The sequence below is a fragment of the Podarcis bocagei genome (genome assembly GCF_964188305.1).
Source record: "Podarcis bocagei genome assembly, chromosome: 17".
NCBI lineage: Eukaryota > Metazoa > Chordata > Lepidosauria > Squamata > Lacertidae > Podarcis > Podarcis bocagei.
This window is the reverse complement of record NC_138143.1, coordinates 43,484,898-43,503,867: the sequence shown is the minus strand read 5'-3', so window position 1 is coordinate 43,503,867 and position 18,970 is coordinate 43,484,898. Positions and strand designations below refer to the sequence as shown.

Below are 18,970 nucleotides of genomic sequence, written 5' to 3'. Positions count from 1 at the left end.
TTGGTCCTGCCAGATGTTTCTTTATTTATTATTTCGCCAACTTATATAGGCTGCTCAGCATGTATGAAAGTATCTCAGAGCCGTTTAGAATCAGGAGACAAAGACTCTAAACGAACAAAGAGTCAAGGACACTAAAACATGGAAAATAAATGTGTGTATGCAGAGAACAAACAACCAAGAGATAAAAGCATCCAAAGAGATGGGGGTGGGGAATCAAATACTCAAGATTACTCATCAGGTCTTGAGAGGCCACCGTTGTGCTCCCGCTAACAAGGGGACCATGCAATTCAGTACCATTCACACATGCACTCAGAAACCAAGAAATGGATTAAGTACACATCCCTTTTCCAAATCACAATCTGTATGTACTCAAAATAATACAGTAATAATAATAATCCATAGTGTTGGTCTAGCAGGGAGATGCAAGCTCTGCAGGAGGGCAAAAACCTTTAGTGCAACCAACCAGAATCACACAAAAGAGTGAGCAAACTCTCCTTTAAAAAAAAGGGAAAAAATTGCATGACTGGGAGAGAATGAGAGTGGCGCCATACTTTGCCCCTTAAAGGCTTAATTGATTTTATTGTGGCATTGCTTTTGTGGACTGGAGCCTCTTTCAACAGATGCAAGAAGTGTCATCTTCAGCTGCCCGATATAAACTCTATGACATATCTCTTGCATTTCCTCCTGGGGTCCTGTTTACATCCACATAGCTCAACTGCTGGAGCATGAGACCCTTAATCTCAGGGTCGTGGGTTTGAGCCCATGCTGGGCAAAAGGTTCCTGCATTACAGAGCGTTGGACCAGGTCACACTGGTGGTCCCAACTCTACGACCCCCAACCACCACTGTATCCAAGAGGCATTACTGAGGCACAACACTAATAATCACTCACAGCATTGCATTAGTGGGCCATTTTCCAGATACTGTTCTGTCTCGCTGACGGAGCTCTGGCCTGCCTGTGAGAGGCTCCAGGAAGACCCTGGTCTCACATAGCAAAGTGGACTGAGTTCATTACATTTCACAGGCACTTCACAAGTAATATGTTCCCTATGTGGAGATAGTCTCTAGAGCAAAGAGAGAGGAAAGTGTCTTTGAAGCACTGCATGGGATGGGAACACAATTCACAGTAGCCCGGTTCAAACAGATGTAGCAAAAGAAAAACAGAGCATAGCATACATGACAATCTACATGGGTTTTTTTTCTTCCTGGCTTTCTGCTATATTATCCACCCTTAATCCTTTTATTTCTGCCTTGATCTGCTCAGTTCATTGTTTGGAGGTTTCAAGTCAATAACACCATGAGATCCATAGAACATTTACTCAAAATTGAAATCCATTTGTTTTTAAATTCTTCATTCGATGAAAACATCCCTGTTTCTTTAAGAATTTGCAAGCCCCCGGGGATACGATTGTTTTCGCAATCATCTCTCAATGCTTTCCCTGAGTTTCTAATTTCATGTTGTTCATAAATGTTGCTATTTATCCCAAAGAACTGAGTCACTGGGTGTATTCCTCACAGAACGGTGGATTTGTAAGAGACCCCAAAGGTCATTCGTCCAACTCCCTGCCCTGCCCTATATTTAAAAATGAAAACACATTCACATGTGTGGGCGCATGCGTACATTGGCTTAATATTTTTTGCTATTTAATAACACTATAATCACAAGATCTTTAATGCTTGCTGGTGTTGTTAAACAGATCTAACTTGATTTTTTCCTTTTGTTCTAATAATGTGGAGTATTTTGAATTGGTGCTGTCTTTGTGCTTGTTATATGTCTGTATACATTATGTCTATGACAGACCACTATAGTAGAAAAGAGTTTGGTTTAGTTATATTTAGGCTACTATATACATTGCCATTCTGTTTTGTGTAATCATATCCCCATCTGAAGGTGTGGTTTTTTTAATGTAGGGAAAATCTAACACATGAAATGACCTTGAGGAGTTTTCCCCAGTGCAGTAGATTCATGGCAGACAAAAGATTTGCACAATGCAAGCTGGAGTGGTGGTCATTAGCTTAGACGCCTTTAAAGGGAAATGTGACAAATTCGCAGAGGAGAGGCTATCAGGTTAGCCATGAGCACTAAATGAAACCTCCACAAGCAGCAAACCTCTCGGCATCAGTGGCTGGAAATGGTGGGGTCGGGCTCTGGCCTTCAGACCCTCTTCCTGACAGGCCAGCTTCTGACCCCCAGATATAATAAAGGCATCCACGAAAAACGATGACATACAGAAACAAAGTAAGGCATACACACATACTGAGACGAATGAGATGTAATTTGGTTTTCTTTTTTCTTCGAAGGAACAGAGGTGTATTTACAGCAGTGTGACTAGTTCCTCGGCACTAGGCGCTGAGCCAAGGGGGCATCCCAGGGTACCACAACTATGGCGGAACAGAAGGCAAGAGGCGGGGGCTGCAAAATTTGGGCCCTGCTCAGGCCACCGCCAAAATTTGAAAGACCAAAGTCCATCCTGGAAGGAAACCATCCCTTGAGTTTCTGCTAGCCAACTGGCACAAACTCTCTTCCTGACCCTGAATCATCTAGTTGCTCTTTTAATAAGCTTTCTCTTTCTTTATCACCTCCTGGTCTTCTCCCTTCTTTTCTGCTTCCAGTTATCTTCATCTATTTCCACACTTGGATCACCTCACCTCATTTCCCCGACATGCAAAATCCCTGCCAATTGATCTTCTCCTCCTGTATTTGGTCTTCAATAAACTCTTTCTCCTAGCAGCACACTCTTGAAATTTCCTGTGACGTCCCCCATCTTCCTTTCTACCAGACTATTGGTCTTCAGACATCCTTTTTAAGCTACACAACTAACACACCTCGAGTTACTGCCCCGCTTCTTGAGTTGTTCTCTCACAACCCACTCCAGCTTTCCATCCTCTCTGCACATCTAAAATTACACTTTGTAAATTGCTTTCTTCTCTCACTCCTCTTGGCTCCCTTGCAACCTTTGATATGGCTGATCTCTCTACTTCAGTTGCTCCCCAGCCTTTGTTCTTAGTCCTTCGCTTTGCACTCTTCCTCATAGTCATTTAGTCAGTTAATACTTTCTGCAGCTAATACTTTCTGCCCTTCTGGGTCTTCTAACAACTCCAGATGTCTTCCCTATGCTACTTTTTTCCTATATACCTGATCACCACCTTGATATAGGGGGAAACAAACAAACAAATCCATGTCTTCCAATTTAAGTATTCCCTGTGCTATTTTATTTCTCTCTCCATCGATATTCTCAATCCTCACTCTTCTCAACAGGCTGATCTTTGATTTCTTGTTTTCAAGCTAAATTTTTCATTTGTTTTAAACTTATTGAAATCCCTTCCTCTCCCCCTAGCGCCTTGCCCTACCAAAAACTGTAATTTTATGGTATTTAACCATTTCATATGTAAACTGCTTTTGTTTTCCCATTTCACTTCTTGAGCTCATCTCAGAGCTTGCACGTGGATCTAATTTTGCCTCTTCTCTTTGCTTCCTCCTTCAAAGTTCTTATATGCTTCTTCTTACCTTTCAAGGTAACCATGGACTCGGGACTTTCTTACTTTCTCTTTAGTTGCCTTCTCACTGCCCTTCTAATGCCTAGCAGGTAAAAATGGGAGGGCTTTGCTGAGTATTGCAATCCCCTAGCCCAGTGCTTTTTTTTCTGGGGGGGGAATGCAGGGGGACGCATACCCCTAAACATTTTGTGAATCTAAGTTTGGCCTCATTGAGGGGCAGTATTTCAATATGAGTAGGAAAATGAGAGTACCCCTAAGCACGTTTTGGGGGAAAGCACTGCCCTGGCCCATGGCTTTGTACCACCCCAGCTCTACTCTGTTTATTTATAAGGTTTCCAGCAGATAGACAGCAGCCAAAGATAAAAATAAAAAAGTCTGTCAGATCCACCAGTCTCTTCCCAGTGTGTGCCATCCTTCAAGCCTCTACTGTTCCTGAATTATAACACTCAACATTTCTATAATGGACTTTACATACATTAACCCAGTAATCTTTACAAGCGCTTGTTAAACCTATTATCCCCAAAGGGTTCTCACAGGACAGGCTGCTGCCTCCTGGGGCTGAGCTGAACCAAGGACATCCCATCCCTCTCTTAGCCAACAAGACCGGACTAAAACTAGTGCTCTGCGGGTCACACACAATGCCAAATATGTCCAAATTCTTATTGCTCAGCTGCCTGCGTACCATCCTCATGTGCTCAAGTATGTATGGTTTGGCTTGAGCATTTGTTGCAATCTGCTCCCCAAGATCCAGCTCAACAGTACCAGATTCTTACCAAACCCTTTAAAGCTCAAGCTTTTATGGCAGGTGCTTCCCTGGACTCCATGCAATTTGAAGCTAGAGCAATAGCATCCCAGGTAGCTGCTAGACTGTGGCTAAAGCCCTGGAACCCTGATGCTGCCTCTAAAGTAAACCTTTCCACGGAACCTTTTTCAGGCGGTCAGCTTTTGGAGAAGTGGCTTTGAAAGATGTCCTTACAGAATCAAAAGATAAGAGAAAAATCTTGCTGACCCAAAGAGATGACAAGCGCCCTACCAGGCATTTCTCTTCCTACTCTTCTCACTTTCGTCCCTTTTGCTCCCAGAATAGGCAAAGGGACATCAGATTCAGACCTCAATTCTTTAGAGCAGCAGCAGCAGCAGTCAAGTGTCCCATTTTATTCTATCTAGTTTTCACTCTTTTGCGTTTTTCTCTACAGATCAAAGTTGCAATCTGACTTACCTGGGAGTAAGTCCCATAGAACTCCACTGGACTTACTTCTCAGTAGATGCGCACACTGCTGCACTGCAAAAGGGTATTAATAATAATCAGCAAATAAGAGGACAATCTAATTTCCAAAGGATCATACATATCTATATACAGTGGGAAGGAATAAACTGTTTTATATGCATAATACTTATGCAGTACTATAGGGCTAGCCATCTAAACACAGACAAACAAGAGTGATTTCCTGTTTCTCTGTGCAGAGTCCAGTGGGACTATCTATTACCGAGGTTACTGCAAAAGTTCCACACATTTCAGGTGGCTTAGAAGGGAGGTACTCTTAATGGATTGTACGCTTGGAATAGCTGGTGTCTTGTTTTTGTTTCACCTTAAGGGGGGGGGAACAAACCAAAATTAAAAACATTGGGGGGAAACCAATTTTGCTTTATAATTTTATTTATATGCAAAACAGTGCACCATTCATGAGAGATATGAAAAACGCTTCCAATAGAAACCAGATTTTCTATTTTCACTACAAAATATTGCCTTATACAAAGCAACACACACACACCCAAAAACCCTGAAAAAGACTAAAATCTTTGGATAACAGATGGTTTTCTTTCTTTCTTTCTCTAAAACGTACTTTTGTTTTAAGAGATTCACAGCAAAAGAGCATGAAATATTTTCTGGTTGTCAACTTTTTTGGTTGTCATAAAGGAAAGTAGTCCTGTTTCTTCCCTTAAAAAGAACAAAACAAAAAAGTCTGTAAAAACACACATACATATACACACGCTCACAAAAGGACAGACATACGGACAAACAAACAAAAACTACTTCCCTTATAAATGGTTTGCAAAATACCTTTTAGACAGAATTACAAGTCAGAATAACCATACACATTAAAAAAAACAAAAAACTTCAAGTGAAGTGCTAGTTTTGATTCCACACACAAAATAAATTCTCAAGGACAAAGTCTGAATATATAAAATACGCTTAGAAACAGGGGAAGTGGTGCAATAAACCCAGAGCAAAACGAAACCCACAATCTGCTTCCCAACAAACACTTCCAAAGTCAGACAATTATTCCACAGAAGAAGAAAATGTAAACACTTGACTATAGAAAACCAGTTGGCACAAAAGTCTTCAACGCAAAACCTTTACCATTCCCAAAATTTTAAAAAATAATCTCGGGGGAAAATACTCTACTTCTGCTAACCCAAAATAAAAAATAAATAGTTACTTTTGAACTGCACTCCTGGATCACATGTTTTAAGGTCGCAAGCAGTCGAGACTTTTTGGATCTAGAGAAAGGGGCACTTTGACAGTTCAGGGTCTTTTGTGGGTTTTGTTTCCTCCCGCCCCCCCCCCAAGAAGATCTCCACTTTCTGCAGTGGGAGCTGCCCGGTGGGTGGGGGGAACTGGCACGCGGCAACCCACCCATGGGAACCCCCTGGGGGGAAGGGACCCGTTCCATTTCAAGTTTCTCTGTTAGGGCCCGATTCAGGAAAGCCCTTTAAGGCACGAGCTTAAAGCCAAGGGATCTCCCGCCAAGCTGCCGTCGGGATCTTAAACACTTTGCTGAATTGGGACCCTACCGCGGAGCGGGGGAGTTGCTTCAGGGCGGGGATCAGAAGGAAGAGGCGCGCCAGGAGAGCGCGCCCTTGGGGCGCAGGAAGCCGCGTGGAGCGCACGGTGCGCTTGGCTTCCAGTGCGGACAGCGCCTCTGCAAAGCGCCGGGGGAGCCTGGGACGGGCCTTCGGGGGACCCCTACCGGCTTGCCACTGCCGTCAACCCCACCCCGGGCCCCGGGTTTCTTGCCCTCTCCGCCCCGCCTGGCGCCGCCCCTGGAGGGAGGCGCGCGCCTGTCCTACACGTCGAGGACGTGGTTGAGATAGGAGATGTAGCAGATGGCCAGGCGCAGGATCTCGATCTTGGAGAGCTTCTTGTCGGGCGGCAGCGTGGGCAGCAGCTTGCGCAGCTCGGCGAAGGCCAGGTTGAAGGCCTCGACGCGGATGCGCTCCCGGGTGGCGTGCGCCGAGCGGTACTTGGCGGTGGCGCGGCGCCGGCGGCGCTTCTCCTCGCGGCTCAGCGGCTGCTGAGGGTGCGGCCCCGGGCGACCCTCGCCGCCTCCCGCCCCGTCGCCGTCGGGCGCCTCCAAGTCCGAGGCGCAGCAGCTGCGAAGCCCTTTGGCCTCCAGGGACTCCGGGTCCGACGGCGCCGACGACGGGTGGTCCGAGTCCAGCGCCTGCTCCGGGCTCAGCATCATCTGGCAAAGAGAGAAGGCACCGTCAGCGCGACGCCGAGAAAGAAGTGGAGCGCCAGACCCTCACCCTCGACGGCAGCCTGGGAGCCCAAGCCTCAAGCAGAGGTGTTTTGTTTTTTTCTTACGGAGAAGAAATACCTTGGTAAGCAAAAGGAAATAACTTCCAGAAGTGCTTGATTTATAACATAGAACACAACTGCTTTATAATATAATTGTGGGGCGTCCAGAAAGTGGAAAGCGGCGCAGCTTCATAAGAACCCGAAGAACATTCCCAAAGTATAATTCGAAACGAGCCTCTTCCATGTGCCCGTAAAGTCAGTATAGAAACTCAATGAGAGGTGTGAGCTTCCTTTTGCTGGACAATCTCATTTATACTATGGGATGGTCTTCGGTATCTCTTGATGCTTTTGCTCATTTTGAGAACAGACCTATCCACATTCTGCAAATAAAATTTCTTTTGATACCACACCATGCTACACTGAAATGTTTGAATGTTTATTTGATTGTCCCTGAATCTCCCGGCCAAACCAGGGTGGCGCGCCAACACGCCTTGAAAACCGCGGGGGGTTAGGCTCTCCCCGCACTGCGACTGGCGCGAGCTTTGCATTGGAGGAATCCCGTTTCCATCAACTGTGGCTCCGAAGGAGCTGGAGAGGGACCAGGCAAAGAGAGCCAGGAAGCTCTGGGCGAGGGCAGCTGGGAGGCAGAAGACGGGCATAGAAGGACTTCCAAGCGGGCAAAGCACTTCGCCATGCACAGCCCTTGCCATACTGTATTTGTTTGTTAAATTTGGAGAGCGCCCTTCACCCGAAGATCTCAGGTGGCTCACAATAGAGAAATACAAGATCAAATTACAAAGCGTGAAAAAACTTGCCAAGAATTCTCCCCCTCCCCCGCGCACAAGTGCATTAAAAAGCATATAGGTTGTAAATCAGCCCAAGGTTTGGTTGAAGAGGAACCTTTTTGCCTGGTGCCTAAAGGTGAACAGGGGCAGATTTCGGTAATTTTTCGTAATATGGCGCCAGGTGTGCCCCCAAATGGGTCTTCGCAACTCTGGATCTTCTCAATCTTGTGCCCTCTTGGCTCGGCACCCTGTGCGGGAGAGCCACCTGCGCCACCATAAATCTGGCGCTGAGCAAGGAAGGCGCCAGGCGAGCCTTCTTGGGGGTGAGCGTTGCACAAACGAGGACCCACCTCAGAAAAGGCCCGTTCTGGTGTTGCTACCGGGGGTCTCAAATTTCAGCGGTACCCTGTGGGGTGCCAAAATTCAGCTCCCCTCACCCGCCTCTCGCCTTCCATTCTACCTCCTCCTTGCGGCGCCCCTGAGGACCCGCGCTGGTCGCGCTCCCCTAAATCTGCCTCTGTTGCCCCCCCCCCCCTCTGGACCTCTCACACGAAGAAGGGCCTCCGATGGGGAGACCGGGATTGTTATCGCTGCTCTTCCATTGTCTCCTGAGACAGACGGTGCCAACCGAGAGAGCAGCATGTAGACATGGGCAGCGTTTGGGGCGTGCAGAGCGCTGCGTAACGACCCTTGAGCCATTCTCCTTCCAGGGGGCTGCCAGGACCCCCGACTGGTCCATAGGCAGTTGCAGACGGGGCGGGCGGCGTGGGTGGGGGTGTGCCTTGTCTAGGCCACCTGTCTAAGTCCAAAGGAGAAGCGAGATTCAAAGCAGGGACCTGCATAGAGCCAGAGTCAGAGCTATGTCTCTTTAGCCACCACGGCCGCGCTGCCCAAACTCCCAAACAACTGTCCATAACGCACGCCCTCTCTGTCTCTCTCTCTTTCACACACAAGCAATATTATTGCCGCTTTTACGTTGCTGTTCCTTTACAATTGCGTTTACATCACTATGCTATCGATACCAATCTGCCAGCACAACATTTTCAGCAATTCAGGCAACACATTGAGGGCGGGCAGGATGGAATCTTATCCAGCTTCTTGATCAACGGGGGCTTATTAACAATAGCATAGAATCATAGAATTCCACAGAGCTGGGAGGGACCCCTGGGGTCATCCAGTCCAGCCCCCTGCAAGGCAGGAATCTCAACGAGCCCGAACATTTCATAGACGGGAGGGCGGAGGAAAGGAGAGAAAGCTTAAACTAAGGGCTCTGTGGCCGCTTTTGTTGGACCTACTATGTAACAGGGCCGTTAATCGTTCTTATCTATTCTGATTTATACACTTTGTCTTAATTTATAGCTGCGCGGGCACGCTCAAAAAAGCCCGCTGCTCCGTTTATGTTTCGTTTGCAAAAGAAAAATAGCAATAGCCTTAGCAATCCAAGCCATAGCTCCCTGGCTGCTCCCAAACCACGGAATCGACATTAAATGTTTCGAGGTGCGCTATCCTACAAAGGTTTATTCGGAAGTGATCGAAGCTGTCTTAAAGAGGGACTCGCTCCCACGTAAAGGGTGTGTGGGAGTGACGCAAATAAGACTGGTTTTGTGTTCCCGCTTTCTAAATCCAAATCCAAAAGTTACGTTGCCATTGCTAAGGAGAGACCAGTTCTGAACTCAAAAGGCCGGCCCACTCCCAGGCTGAGCCTCGAATCCGACCTCGGCGTGAAATACAGAAAGTCAGACTATTTGGGGAGCTATTTGTGGTTTGTTGCGCCTCGCTAGCGGATGCCAACGCGGTGAACGTCGAGGAATGTGGTTTTTAAGTCGGCGAAGGCCCCCCTGCTGGACATGGGGGTGTTAAAATGCCAACGTGGGGCGCTATTAGTTGGGCATCGGAAGGAGAGAGTGCCCTCCTCTCCTGGTGAGAATCTCAGCTTCCGAAGGCGATCCCTTTTCGAGTCACCACCTAACAATGGACCAGACAATGCAAGGTCCGAGATTAAGATTTCGACCGTCGGGAATAGTTGATGATGCGAGGATCCAGCTACCGGTACATTAAAAGCAGCAACCTTCGGGAGAAAGCGCCGGGTGTTGTTTTTGTTCAAGGATCCTGTTTGTTTTAGCGTCCGGTGGTTTTCCTTGCGCGCGTAGGAGCAGGCGACGGGGGGGGGGGGTCTGTTCAAAGGGATGTTAACGTGTTGCAAAGAAGGGGGCCTGTTTTGCAATCTGTGCTCCCCCCCCCGCGGCAAAGCAGCTCCCCGCCCCGCCGCTTTCAAATGCATATACCAGAACAATGTTGTGAACCGCCCTGTGACTTTCAGATGAAAGGCGGTATACAAATACGTATAATTCAGGGGCGCTTAAACTCTCTCGGCTCCGGTAGATTTAGTTTGCTTAGCAGGTGAAGGAAGTGCGGGGCAGCAATCAGGTGCACGTGCGAAGCTAAGCGGGGTCCGCTCAAATGGACCCCAAGCTGAGCTTCCTGCCTCGTCGGGGGGTGGAGTAGATGGCCCTCGGCGCCCCTTTCTATCCAAGACCCGTTAATGCGAGGCTGGAGTCGGAGGAGGAGGGAGAGCGGCCCCCAGCCAGGCCCCTCGGACCCACAAGTGGCTCCCCGGCCCCCTCGGTTGCCCCAGCGAGCGCCTTTCCGGAGCCGCCCTGGCTCGGGATCGGAGCGCGCCCCCGGGCGAGGATCCGGAAGGGCCCTCGCCACCCATCGCCAAGGGAATGAGCGCGCCTTGCCATCTGTCAGGGAGAACTTCCAGGGACACGCGGGCATCTCAGAAAACAATACAGTGCCAAGCAGGAGAGAAGACCCGGGGGGAACTTGGGGGGAGGGGAGGGGAGGGGTCACTGCAAACGGGGAGGGGGAGGGTGAAGTTCCTGAGTAGCTGGAAAGGCGATGGGGAGGGGACAGGGTCCCTGAGGACGAGGACAAGCATAAATTAAATTGTTTGTATTACTATTACTATTACTATTACTATTACTATTACTATTACTATTACTATTACTATTACTATTACTATTACTATTATTGCCAAGGCTTTGCAAAGCTCAGTGTTTTCGTTTGATTACCAAAAATGACACACCGCCCTGGGATCTGTGGTTAAAAGGTGGCATATAAATCGAAATCATCATCATCATCTAAAAGGTCCCCTCCCGTTTAATGCCAGAGGAAATCATTATTATTACAAAGGATTTAAAGGAGAGCGGTAGAAATAAATATTGGGGAGCGATGGGGAACAGCCTGCCCTGGAAACCTGGCGCTGCGCAGGATCTCCAAAGCCCACCGGTGTTATTTGGCAAACAATGAGCCAATTACGGAAGTGTTGCTTTTGTCCCCGGTTCCGGGGGTTGAACCCGGAGAAGAAGATCTCGGGGACTGGGGAGGCGACGCGTTTCTCTCCGAAGTTGCTATCGGGTGTTTTTTAAAAAATATATAAAACAGGGGAAAATGCGTTTAAGATTTAAAAATAATAATACTAATATTCACAAGGAAATAATAGTCCAGCTGAAAAGCAAACGAACAACGCAAACGGAAAATAATGTTTTTGGAAGGCTCCTAACAAGTCGAGGGTCTGTAGGGAATTTCCAGCGCATTTGGAAGGCGGCTGGGCTGGGCTTCGGAGCCGAAGTTCTGCGCTGGAAGCCTGGTTTGCCCGAGCGAGCCTTGGATTTATTTCTGCTTGCCAAGTAAATCTATATACTTAGGCTGGCGACTCGAGGGAAGGCGCCTCCCCGGAACGTGGGTCTTCAGAGCCCTTTTAAAAATCATCATCATCATCATCATTTTTGAATTTATTTTTTAAGGCATCTTCTTACGCAAATCCCCGCGGCCTAACCGAGACATCGCCCTGTTTTCCCTTCCTGCCCAGCCAGCCTCACCTGGTGCGCGTGAACATTTTTTAAAAGGACTTTACCTTGCAGGAGCCTTGACGACACCCTTTCTTGCAACGCCTCCGACCCCCTTTTTTCCGCGCCTCAAATAAAATTCCAGCAGGGGTTCATCTTAGTCTTTGGACATGAACCAGTACAAAAGGAGAAACGGGGAGAGAGATAGGGGGGCGGGGGGGGAGTGATCCACATATGAAAAATAAATAAAAAATAAATCCTATCGCTAGACCGGAATCGTTTTCATCGCCTCGCAGAAATGGAGGAAGAGAGCGCAACTGTCAACAAACGAGAAATAAAATGCACTAGCGGGGAAAAACAAAAACATCCGGGCGGGGGGGGGGGAGGAGATGCGGGGGGGGGGGAGAGACGGACACCTCCGCAGGTCTCTAACCAGGTCTCTCTAAGGCCAGAGGAGGCCGAATTGTGGCTCGATGCTCCCAGTGGCGCTGCTCAGCCGGCGCCTCCTGCCATAATCGGGGCGCGCAACAAAAGAGATGGTGCGCGAAGGAGGACGGAGAGCGCGGTCCTCTCCGCGGGCGCGCAAGGCGGCGGGCCCGACGGGGCTTTTGTTCCGACGACGCCTCTTCCTGCTCCTTCCTCCCTTCTCCGTCGCCCCTCGCCGCCTTGGCCCTTCTGCCGGAGGAAGGAGGGAGCCCAGGCCGGCTGCGGGGCTCCGCGCTGCCCATCAAGGTCTGGAGGGGGCCCACCAAGCAGCCGGGGCCCCCCCGGAGCCGAGGGCCGGCCTCTCCGGGAAGGGGGCTGGGGGTGGGCCGGGGGTGGAGAGATGCGTCGGGATCCCCTGCAGGTTCCGGTGGATTCGTGTCCCGGAGAAGCGGCTGGCTATAAAGGCGCAGGAGGGAGGAGGCGCCGGCATGTCCCCCCCCCCCAGCCGCGTCGAAGTTGCTACCCAATGGGCGATCCCATTGGACTGCCGGCGAGAGGCGCGTCGCTTAATTGGACTTGACATCTGTCACCGGGTGGGAGTTTCAGGGCCCCGAGATTGCCAGCCAGCCAGCAGCTCGGAGGGCAGCATCCGCGGGAGAGGAGAGATGGAGATGCGCGAGCCGAGGGGGATTCACACGTGCACCTTCGGCTTCCGCTGGGCGCTCGCGTGTGTGGAGCTGTCGCCGGCCTTGCTGCTAGAGCTGCCCAACCCCGCAGTCCAGCATCCTCTGCAAGAAGAAGCAGAAGCCTCGCCACCCCTGACCTCAAGCACTAGGTGGTGGTTGTTGTTGATGTAGATTCAGAACGGGTCCCAGGGTCATCTAGTCCAACCCCTGCTAAATAATCCATGAAAGATGGCCATCCAAGCTCTGCTGGAAAACCTCCAACGAAGGAGAGCCTACCACCTTCGGAAGGAATCCGTTCCACATTTCTTGCTATAAGAAATTCATCATTTGTTGTCATTTGAATCCACTGGTTCAGGTCGTGCCCTCTAGTGCCTTCTTCCTCTTCCTCTTCCTCTTCTTCTCCTTCTTTGGCAAGCATGCAGGGCCATGCATTCTGGCGAAATGTGTTTGTTGTATTTGTTTTTATTTCCTAAGATTTATAACCTCTTGATTGCAAAAACCCCCAAACCCAAACCTAACCACCTCCCAGTGGTTTACAAAAAGATAACACTGTAAAATCAACAAGAATTTGCAATCGTACTTTAAAACATACACAAGTAAAAATACCAAAACTGATTAAAATGAGCTCAACTTTGTAAGCGTTTGGATAGTCTCCTCTAAACAAGACTGTTTTTAGCAGGCCACAAAAAGAGTACAGTGAAGGTGCCGGCTTGATCTCAACAGAGTTCCAATGTGCAGGCGCTGCCACACTAAATGGTTGCGTGCTGACCAATGTGGCTGTTATGTGGCACCTGCAGTAGTGCCAGTTCCGCTGACAAGGTGGCCGAGTGGGCACAGGTGGGGCAAGGTGATCTCCCAGGTAAACTGATCCCAAGTTGCTATGGGCTTTATATGCTAATAGTAACACCTTGAACTTGGCCCAGTGGCAAATCGACAACCACTGCAGGTCTCTAGCATTAGTCAGGGTGAGGCCACTGCCTTGGGATGTAGAAGGCAGGGCTGGCAGTCCCTGTGGCCATTCCTCTCTGCTGGAGGGCAGAAAATTTTTGTGCAGCCCTTAAGTCTGGTTGGGGAAAAAAAAAGAAAAGCACAAAACTTGAAACTGCTAAAAAATTAAAAATTGCAATAATAAGTAATACGACGATCTTTGGTTATCAAATACAAAAGAAAATATTTTAGCACACAAATCATTTTGAATAATTTTGTAAATTGTGATGTTAAAATTTAAGTCCCTTAAAAGTTTTAATTTCAGGTACATGACCATCTCACTTCCTTTGCAAATTTTGCCACCAGTTCCTTCGGGTCGAGAGCTGATACTTGGGCATGTTCCATTGAGATAGTTGTCAAGCCAACTTGTCTCTTTGGCAACATTGTTGAGCATACGTAAGTTTTTAATAAGTTTGAGCTTTGAGAAACTGAGTTCACCATTTGCCACTGACACTGGAGGTGTGAAAAGGATCCTTAGAGCAACATTAGGAACATTATCCTTGAGTTATTGTTGCAGTATGAAGAGAAGTATTCCTTGTGGTTGCATAGACTTTGGAAGTCTTCACGCTATTGCTATAAGTTCACAGCACAGATCTTCAGCATCAGTTTCATTGCTTCCATTGTGCATCAAAGGTTTTTCCAAATTCAAGTACATCTTCAGTAGATTTTTGTTGTTATTAAAATTTATATACAGCCCTATGCCTGTAAGTCTCATACAGATCTAGATCTAGATCGATCTGTCTGTTTGTCTATCTATCATCTATCTATCTATCTATCTATCTATCTATCTATCTATCTATCTATCATCTATCTATCTATCTATCTATCTATCTATCTATCTATCTCTATCTATCATCTATCTATCTATCTATCTATCTATCTATCTATCTATCTATCATCTATCTATCTGTCTGTCTGTCTGTCTGTCTGTCTATCTATCTATCTATCTATCATCTATCTATCTATCTATCTATCTATCTATCTATCATCTATCTGTCTATCTATCTATCTATCATCTATCTATCTATCTATCATCTATCATCTATCATCTATCATCTATCATCTATCATCTATCATCTATCATCTATCATCTATCATCTATCTATCTATATCTATCATCTATCTATCTATCTATCTATCTATCTATCTATCTATCATCATCTATCATCTATCTATCTATCTATCTATCTATCTATCTATCTAATCTATCATCTATCTATCTAATCTATCATACAGGAAGCCTAACAGGGAATTATATTGTTGTAGCTGTTGGAATATCTCATCAACAGATTGTATGGCCATGTCTAAGACAGCATAGTAGAAACCTCCTTGCAGTGCCTCTTCTCATACTCAGACTGCCATTTCTTTCTCTCTTTTTCTAGCTTGCTCTGTCTCAAAGTCTGGCAGTATTTCTAGCTCCTTTGCAATCTCAGTGGCATCTATCAAAACTTGCTGAAAACCCTCAGCATACCTGCAGCCCACACAACGTAATTCTTGGTCACCTGCAGTTGGCTTGTAGCTGAATTTAAATTAGTGTCCTTATTTTGTAGTGGCTAGCTTGTAAGATTGTCTTCAAAAGGGGTGTTGTAGCATCTAACAAGGGATACCACAAACTTGAATTTCCAAATTGCATCAGCAAGAGCCTTAGCTTCAATTTGGGAAGTGTTTTCAGATAAACGCTTTAGGGTTGTGTCGTCAAAGATTTCTATTAAAGCAGCATATATGCAACAAAGGTAACATCTCAGTGGTTTCAAAGCATCTTTTGAATCTGTTTCTGGTACGGCTGGTGCACTGTTTCTTTTGCCAAACAACTTACAGCAAAAACAAAAAGCCACATATTTTGAGGTTGAATATATCAAACCATTGGCAGCACACTTCTTTACCATTTGCTAGTATTCTCTTGTAGTGTATAGGAAAAAATCTTCTGGGGTTTTTTTTGAGTCTTTGGGGAAATTATGTGATACAATCTGCTCTGGTCCTTATTCTAAGATGCTTAAAATTGTCACTGCAATAGTTAGGGCAATGAGCAGGATCACTGCCATTCAAGTCTGGTACAATACAGTAGCATCTTCTTTTGCAGACTTTGCAGTATTTTCACTTTTGTTGACATCTTCTTCTTCCTCTGTGTGGTTTTCAGAAATATCTCCCATGAGTCAAACATATGTCTTAGAGTTTCTATAATTCGTAGCAGGAGACCACATCCAGCTCCCTATTTTCAGCAAGACCATAGCCACATATTCTTGTGCTTTCAAGTGCTTTCTGTGTACAAAGGTAATTCAGGAAGAACACCGCCCCCCCCCCCCGGTTTGCTTGCCCCTTAGCTTTTTCTGCCTTTCTGCACTCAGCTCCAGACAGTCCTTTTTTAATCAGCTGTAGCTCACTAGAAAAATGAATTCATTTTCTACATAAGATTAAGATCTGACTGTAAGGTTTAAAATTAAGTGCCTTTTCACTTTCCATGTGCATATATATTACATAACCTCCCATCAACTCTGTGGTCTTTCCATTTCAAATATGCATTAAAAAACAATTCTAATGCACAAAGTACTTCAGAACTGATAAAATTATTCAGAATATAAAGTAAAATATTATCAGAAAGTTGTAACCAGTGTTAGAAACCGAGATATGAAAGCTAGGAGCTAAATGGCACCTTAAACCTAGGTTATGGGCGCAACAACAGAATGTCTAGGTGCACTTTTTTATATAACAAGAATACAAAGCTGAAAATGAATGAGCTGCAGCTAAAATATTATGTTCACTTTTCACATGGTCTACTCCTTCCCCTGCCCACCCCCCTAATATTCTCAAGAGGGTCTCTTCTCTTCAGAGAGCAGCTGGAAGTGGGGAGGCAGAAAAAGGTCCTCCTTTCCTTCCACTCTGCAGTTTTAATCTGAAATTGTAGGCGCAGTACTGCACCCAGAGCTCAGATACTGCTTGCGCTAATGAAATTCCCCATTGCAAAATGTGCCTAGAACAATGGGAGTTTTGAACACTGCATATTACACAAAGTAATCTGTATAAAACTGTGCCTCTCAAAGGTCAGTACAGTGGTACCTCGGGTTATAAACACCTCGGGTTACAAACACATCGGGTTACAGACTCCGCTAACCCGGAAGTAGTACCTCGGGATAAGAACTTTACCTCAGGATGAGAACAGAAATCGTGCCATGGCGGTGTGGCAGCAGCGGGAGGCTCCATTAGCTAAAGTGGTGCTTCAGGTTAAGAACGGTTTCAGGTCAAGAACAAATGTACCACTGTGCTACACCTTTGAGGTTTGTGCCCAAGGTGGCTGCCTAGGTAACCTAAGGATCGCACCAGCCCTGATCACAGGCATCCTATTTTAGTTCCTTTAACTAAAAAAAGCATCTTTGTACTACGCAGGGTCCTGCTTTTCCTGTCCCCGTCCTGCCCAGGTAAAAAAATAAATAAATAAAAGGAACAGTTTAGAAATATTGCTGCACGAGGACTGACTGTTTTTGTCCTTTGTTTATGTATATTGCTGGCCTGCCTTGGCACTCAAGGCAGACGGTAAGCTTTTCAAATATTGCCAATTACATTCTCACCCACCCTCTCTTGGGACAGCCGACTTAGAAGCCTCTGGTGAAATGGGAGGTGGAAGCCCTTGGAATAAATGGCTAGCCTCACAACAACCTTGTGAGGGAGGCCAGGTTGATAAATAGCAACAGGCCCAAGATTACTAAGCAGATTTGCAGCTGAGCGGGAATGTGGACATGATCTCCGTAGTTTAAACCTAGCACTGCCGGCCAATCTCCCTCAAACTGGTGCCTTCTGGGTGTTTTGGCTACAGCTGTCATCATCTCTGACCATTGGGCATGATGGCTGGCTGCTCTCTACCGCACTGGCTCTGGGTTCGGCTTGGTCCCCTGCATGGGTGTATTTCTTGGTCTTTGTCAAAGTTGCATTTTTTTCTTGTGCCTTGTTCTGATTCCTTCCTTCCCTCTTCCTTCCCCCTTTCTCTCCTTTGTCGTTAGATTAGCCGCCCAAAGTAAACCAATAGCCCTCCTTCTGCTCTGGCATTGGCTGGCTGAGGCTTAAGATGGGCACAAACACAACATTTCTGTGCTTGTATCTTAGCCCAAAGGGCAGCTGCTACCAACTGTCCACATTTCTAGTTCCAAGAGGGGACAACTCTGGGTCCAGATCCAACAGATTCAGATCACGTGCACCTCTAAAAAGAAAGGAACGGCCAAATTATCATGTGTGCCCTCCTTCCTCCAGTCGCCAGACCCGGCAAGTTCACATGTGGCACCTAGCCTGCTGCCAGCCCCCAGGGGCTGCTTCCAGACAACTGGCTTGGCAAGTGCTCTCGCTGCCCAGGCCCACAGCTGAGCATCAGGAGCTGCTCCTGAGCCATCTGGCAACCCCATCTCAGCCCCACCACCATTACTGGGGAAATGCCCCAGAGGCCTCAACTCTGGTGCCTCTCCATTGACAGGTTCTGCCAGCCATACCGGACGGCGTGCGCAACTCTGAGGCTATAACAATGGACCACATACAGCAGTGGAACAACAACAATGTACTCCATTATATTTGAGACACTGCCAGTTTTGTGCAGGTCAAAACCAACTGCTAATGGAAGGGTTAGAAATAAAATTAGAATGATGTACATGCCAAGAAGCAAAAAAAAGGGGGGGGGGGTGAGAAAGCAAAACTGAACAACTGAGCAGCAGTATTTCTGTGCTGCGGTGTGAGGTAATAGCAGAAAGCCTCTCCAGTTAAGACAGGGTGGTGTGTAGTGCTATGAGTTTGTGGGTGCCAGGCTCCCCAAAATTCCTGTGTCCAGGAGGTGTTAGAATTTAACCAAGGCTTGGAGAGTTAAACTGGTGCCTGGGTCCTAATCCCTGGACAGTTTATTGTGTTCAGGAAATGGCCTGAGGTGATGGGCCACTGGGAGAAGAAAAGGAAGGTGATGAGCCATTAGGAAAGCCAAAAAGAGGGGTCTCTGTGCCAGACAGCCCCTCCCTTAATTCAGGGTTAGTTAGAAGAAAAAGGCAGAATTTGAAGTAGAGTTGAGAGTTGGGTGGGATGTGATGTAGAGAAAAAATGGTTGCAGGCTGGTAAATGTGGCCGGCTGGAGAAAGAGAGCACAAAGGTTGATTTCTGTTTGAACCTAAGCCTACAGCTATGGGAGAAAGGAGACTCTCTTGGGGGAGATTATGCAGTGAAACCCTCCATCGAAGGCTTAGGTTGTAGA

General features: G+C 47.0%; 1 protein-coding gene across 2 annotated transcripts; it reads right to left on the bottom strand.

Moving 5' to 3' along the window:
* Positions 1-5,117: 5,117 nt before the first annotated feature.
* NHLH2 (nescient helix-loop-helix 2) lies at positions 5,118-13,823 on the bottom strand. 2 transcript variants are annotated; one of them, XM_081177312.1, is made up of 2 exons: positions 11,725-13,823; positions 5,118-6,964 (listed from the first exon to the last, which is right to left on the bottom strand). In XM_081177312.1, exon 2 carries the CDS (start codon positions 6,962-6,964, stop codon positions 6,566-6,568), a length of 399 nt encoding a protein of 132 aa, XP_081033438.1. In that variant the 5' UTR covers positions 11,725-13,823; the 3' UTR covers positions 5,118-6,565. The 2 variants fall into 2 exon arrangements, with proteins under 2 accessions (XP_081033438.1, XP_081033439.1); XM_081177313.1 differs by lacking the exon at positions 11,725-13,823 and adding an exon at positions 8,156-8,260.
* Positions 13,824-18,970: the final 5,147 nt, after the last annotated feature.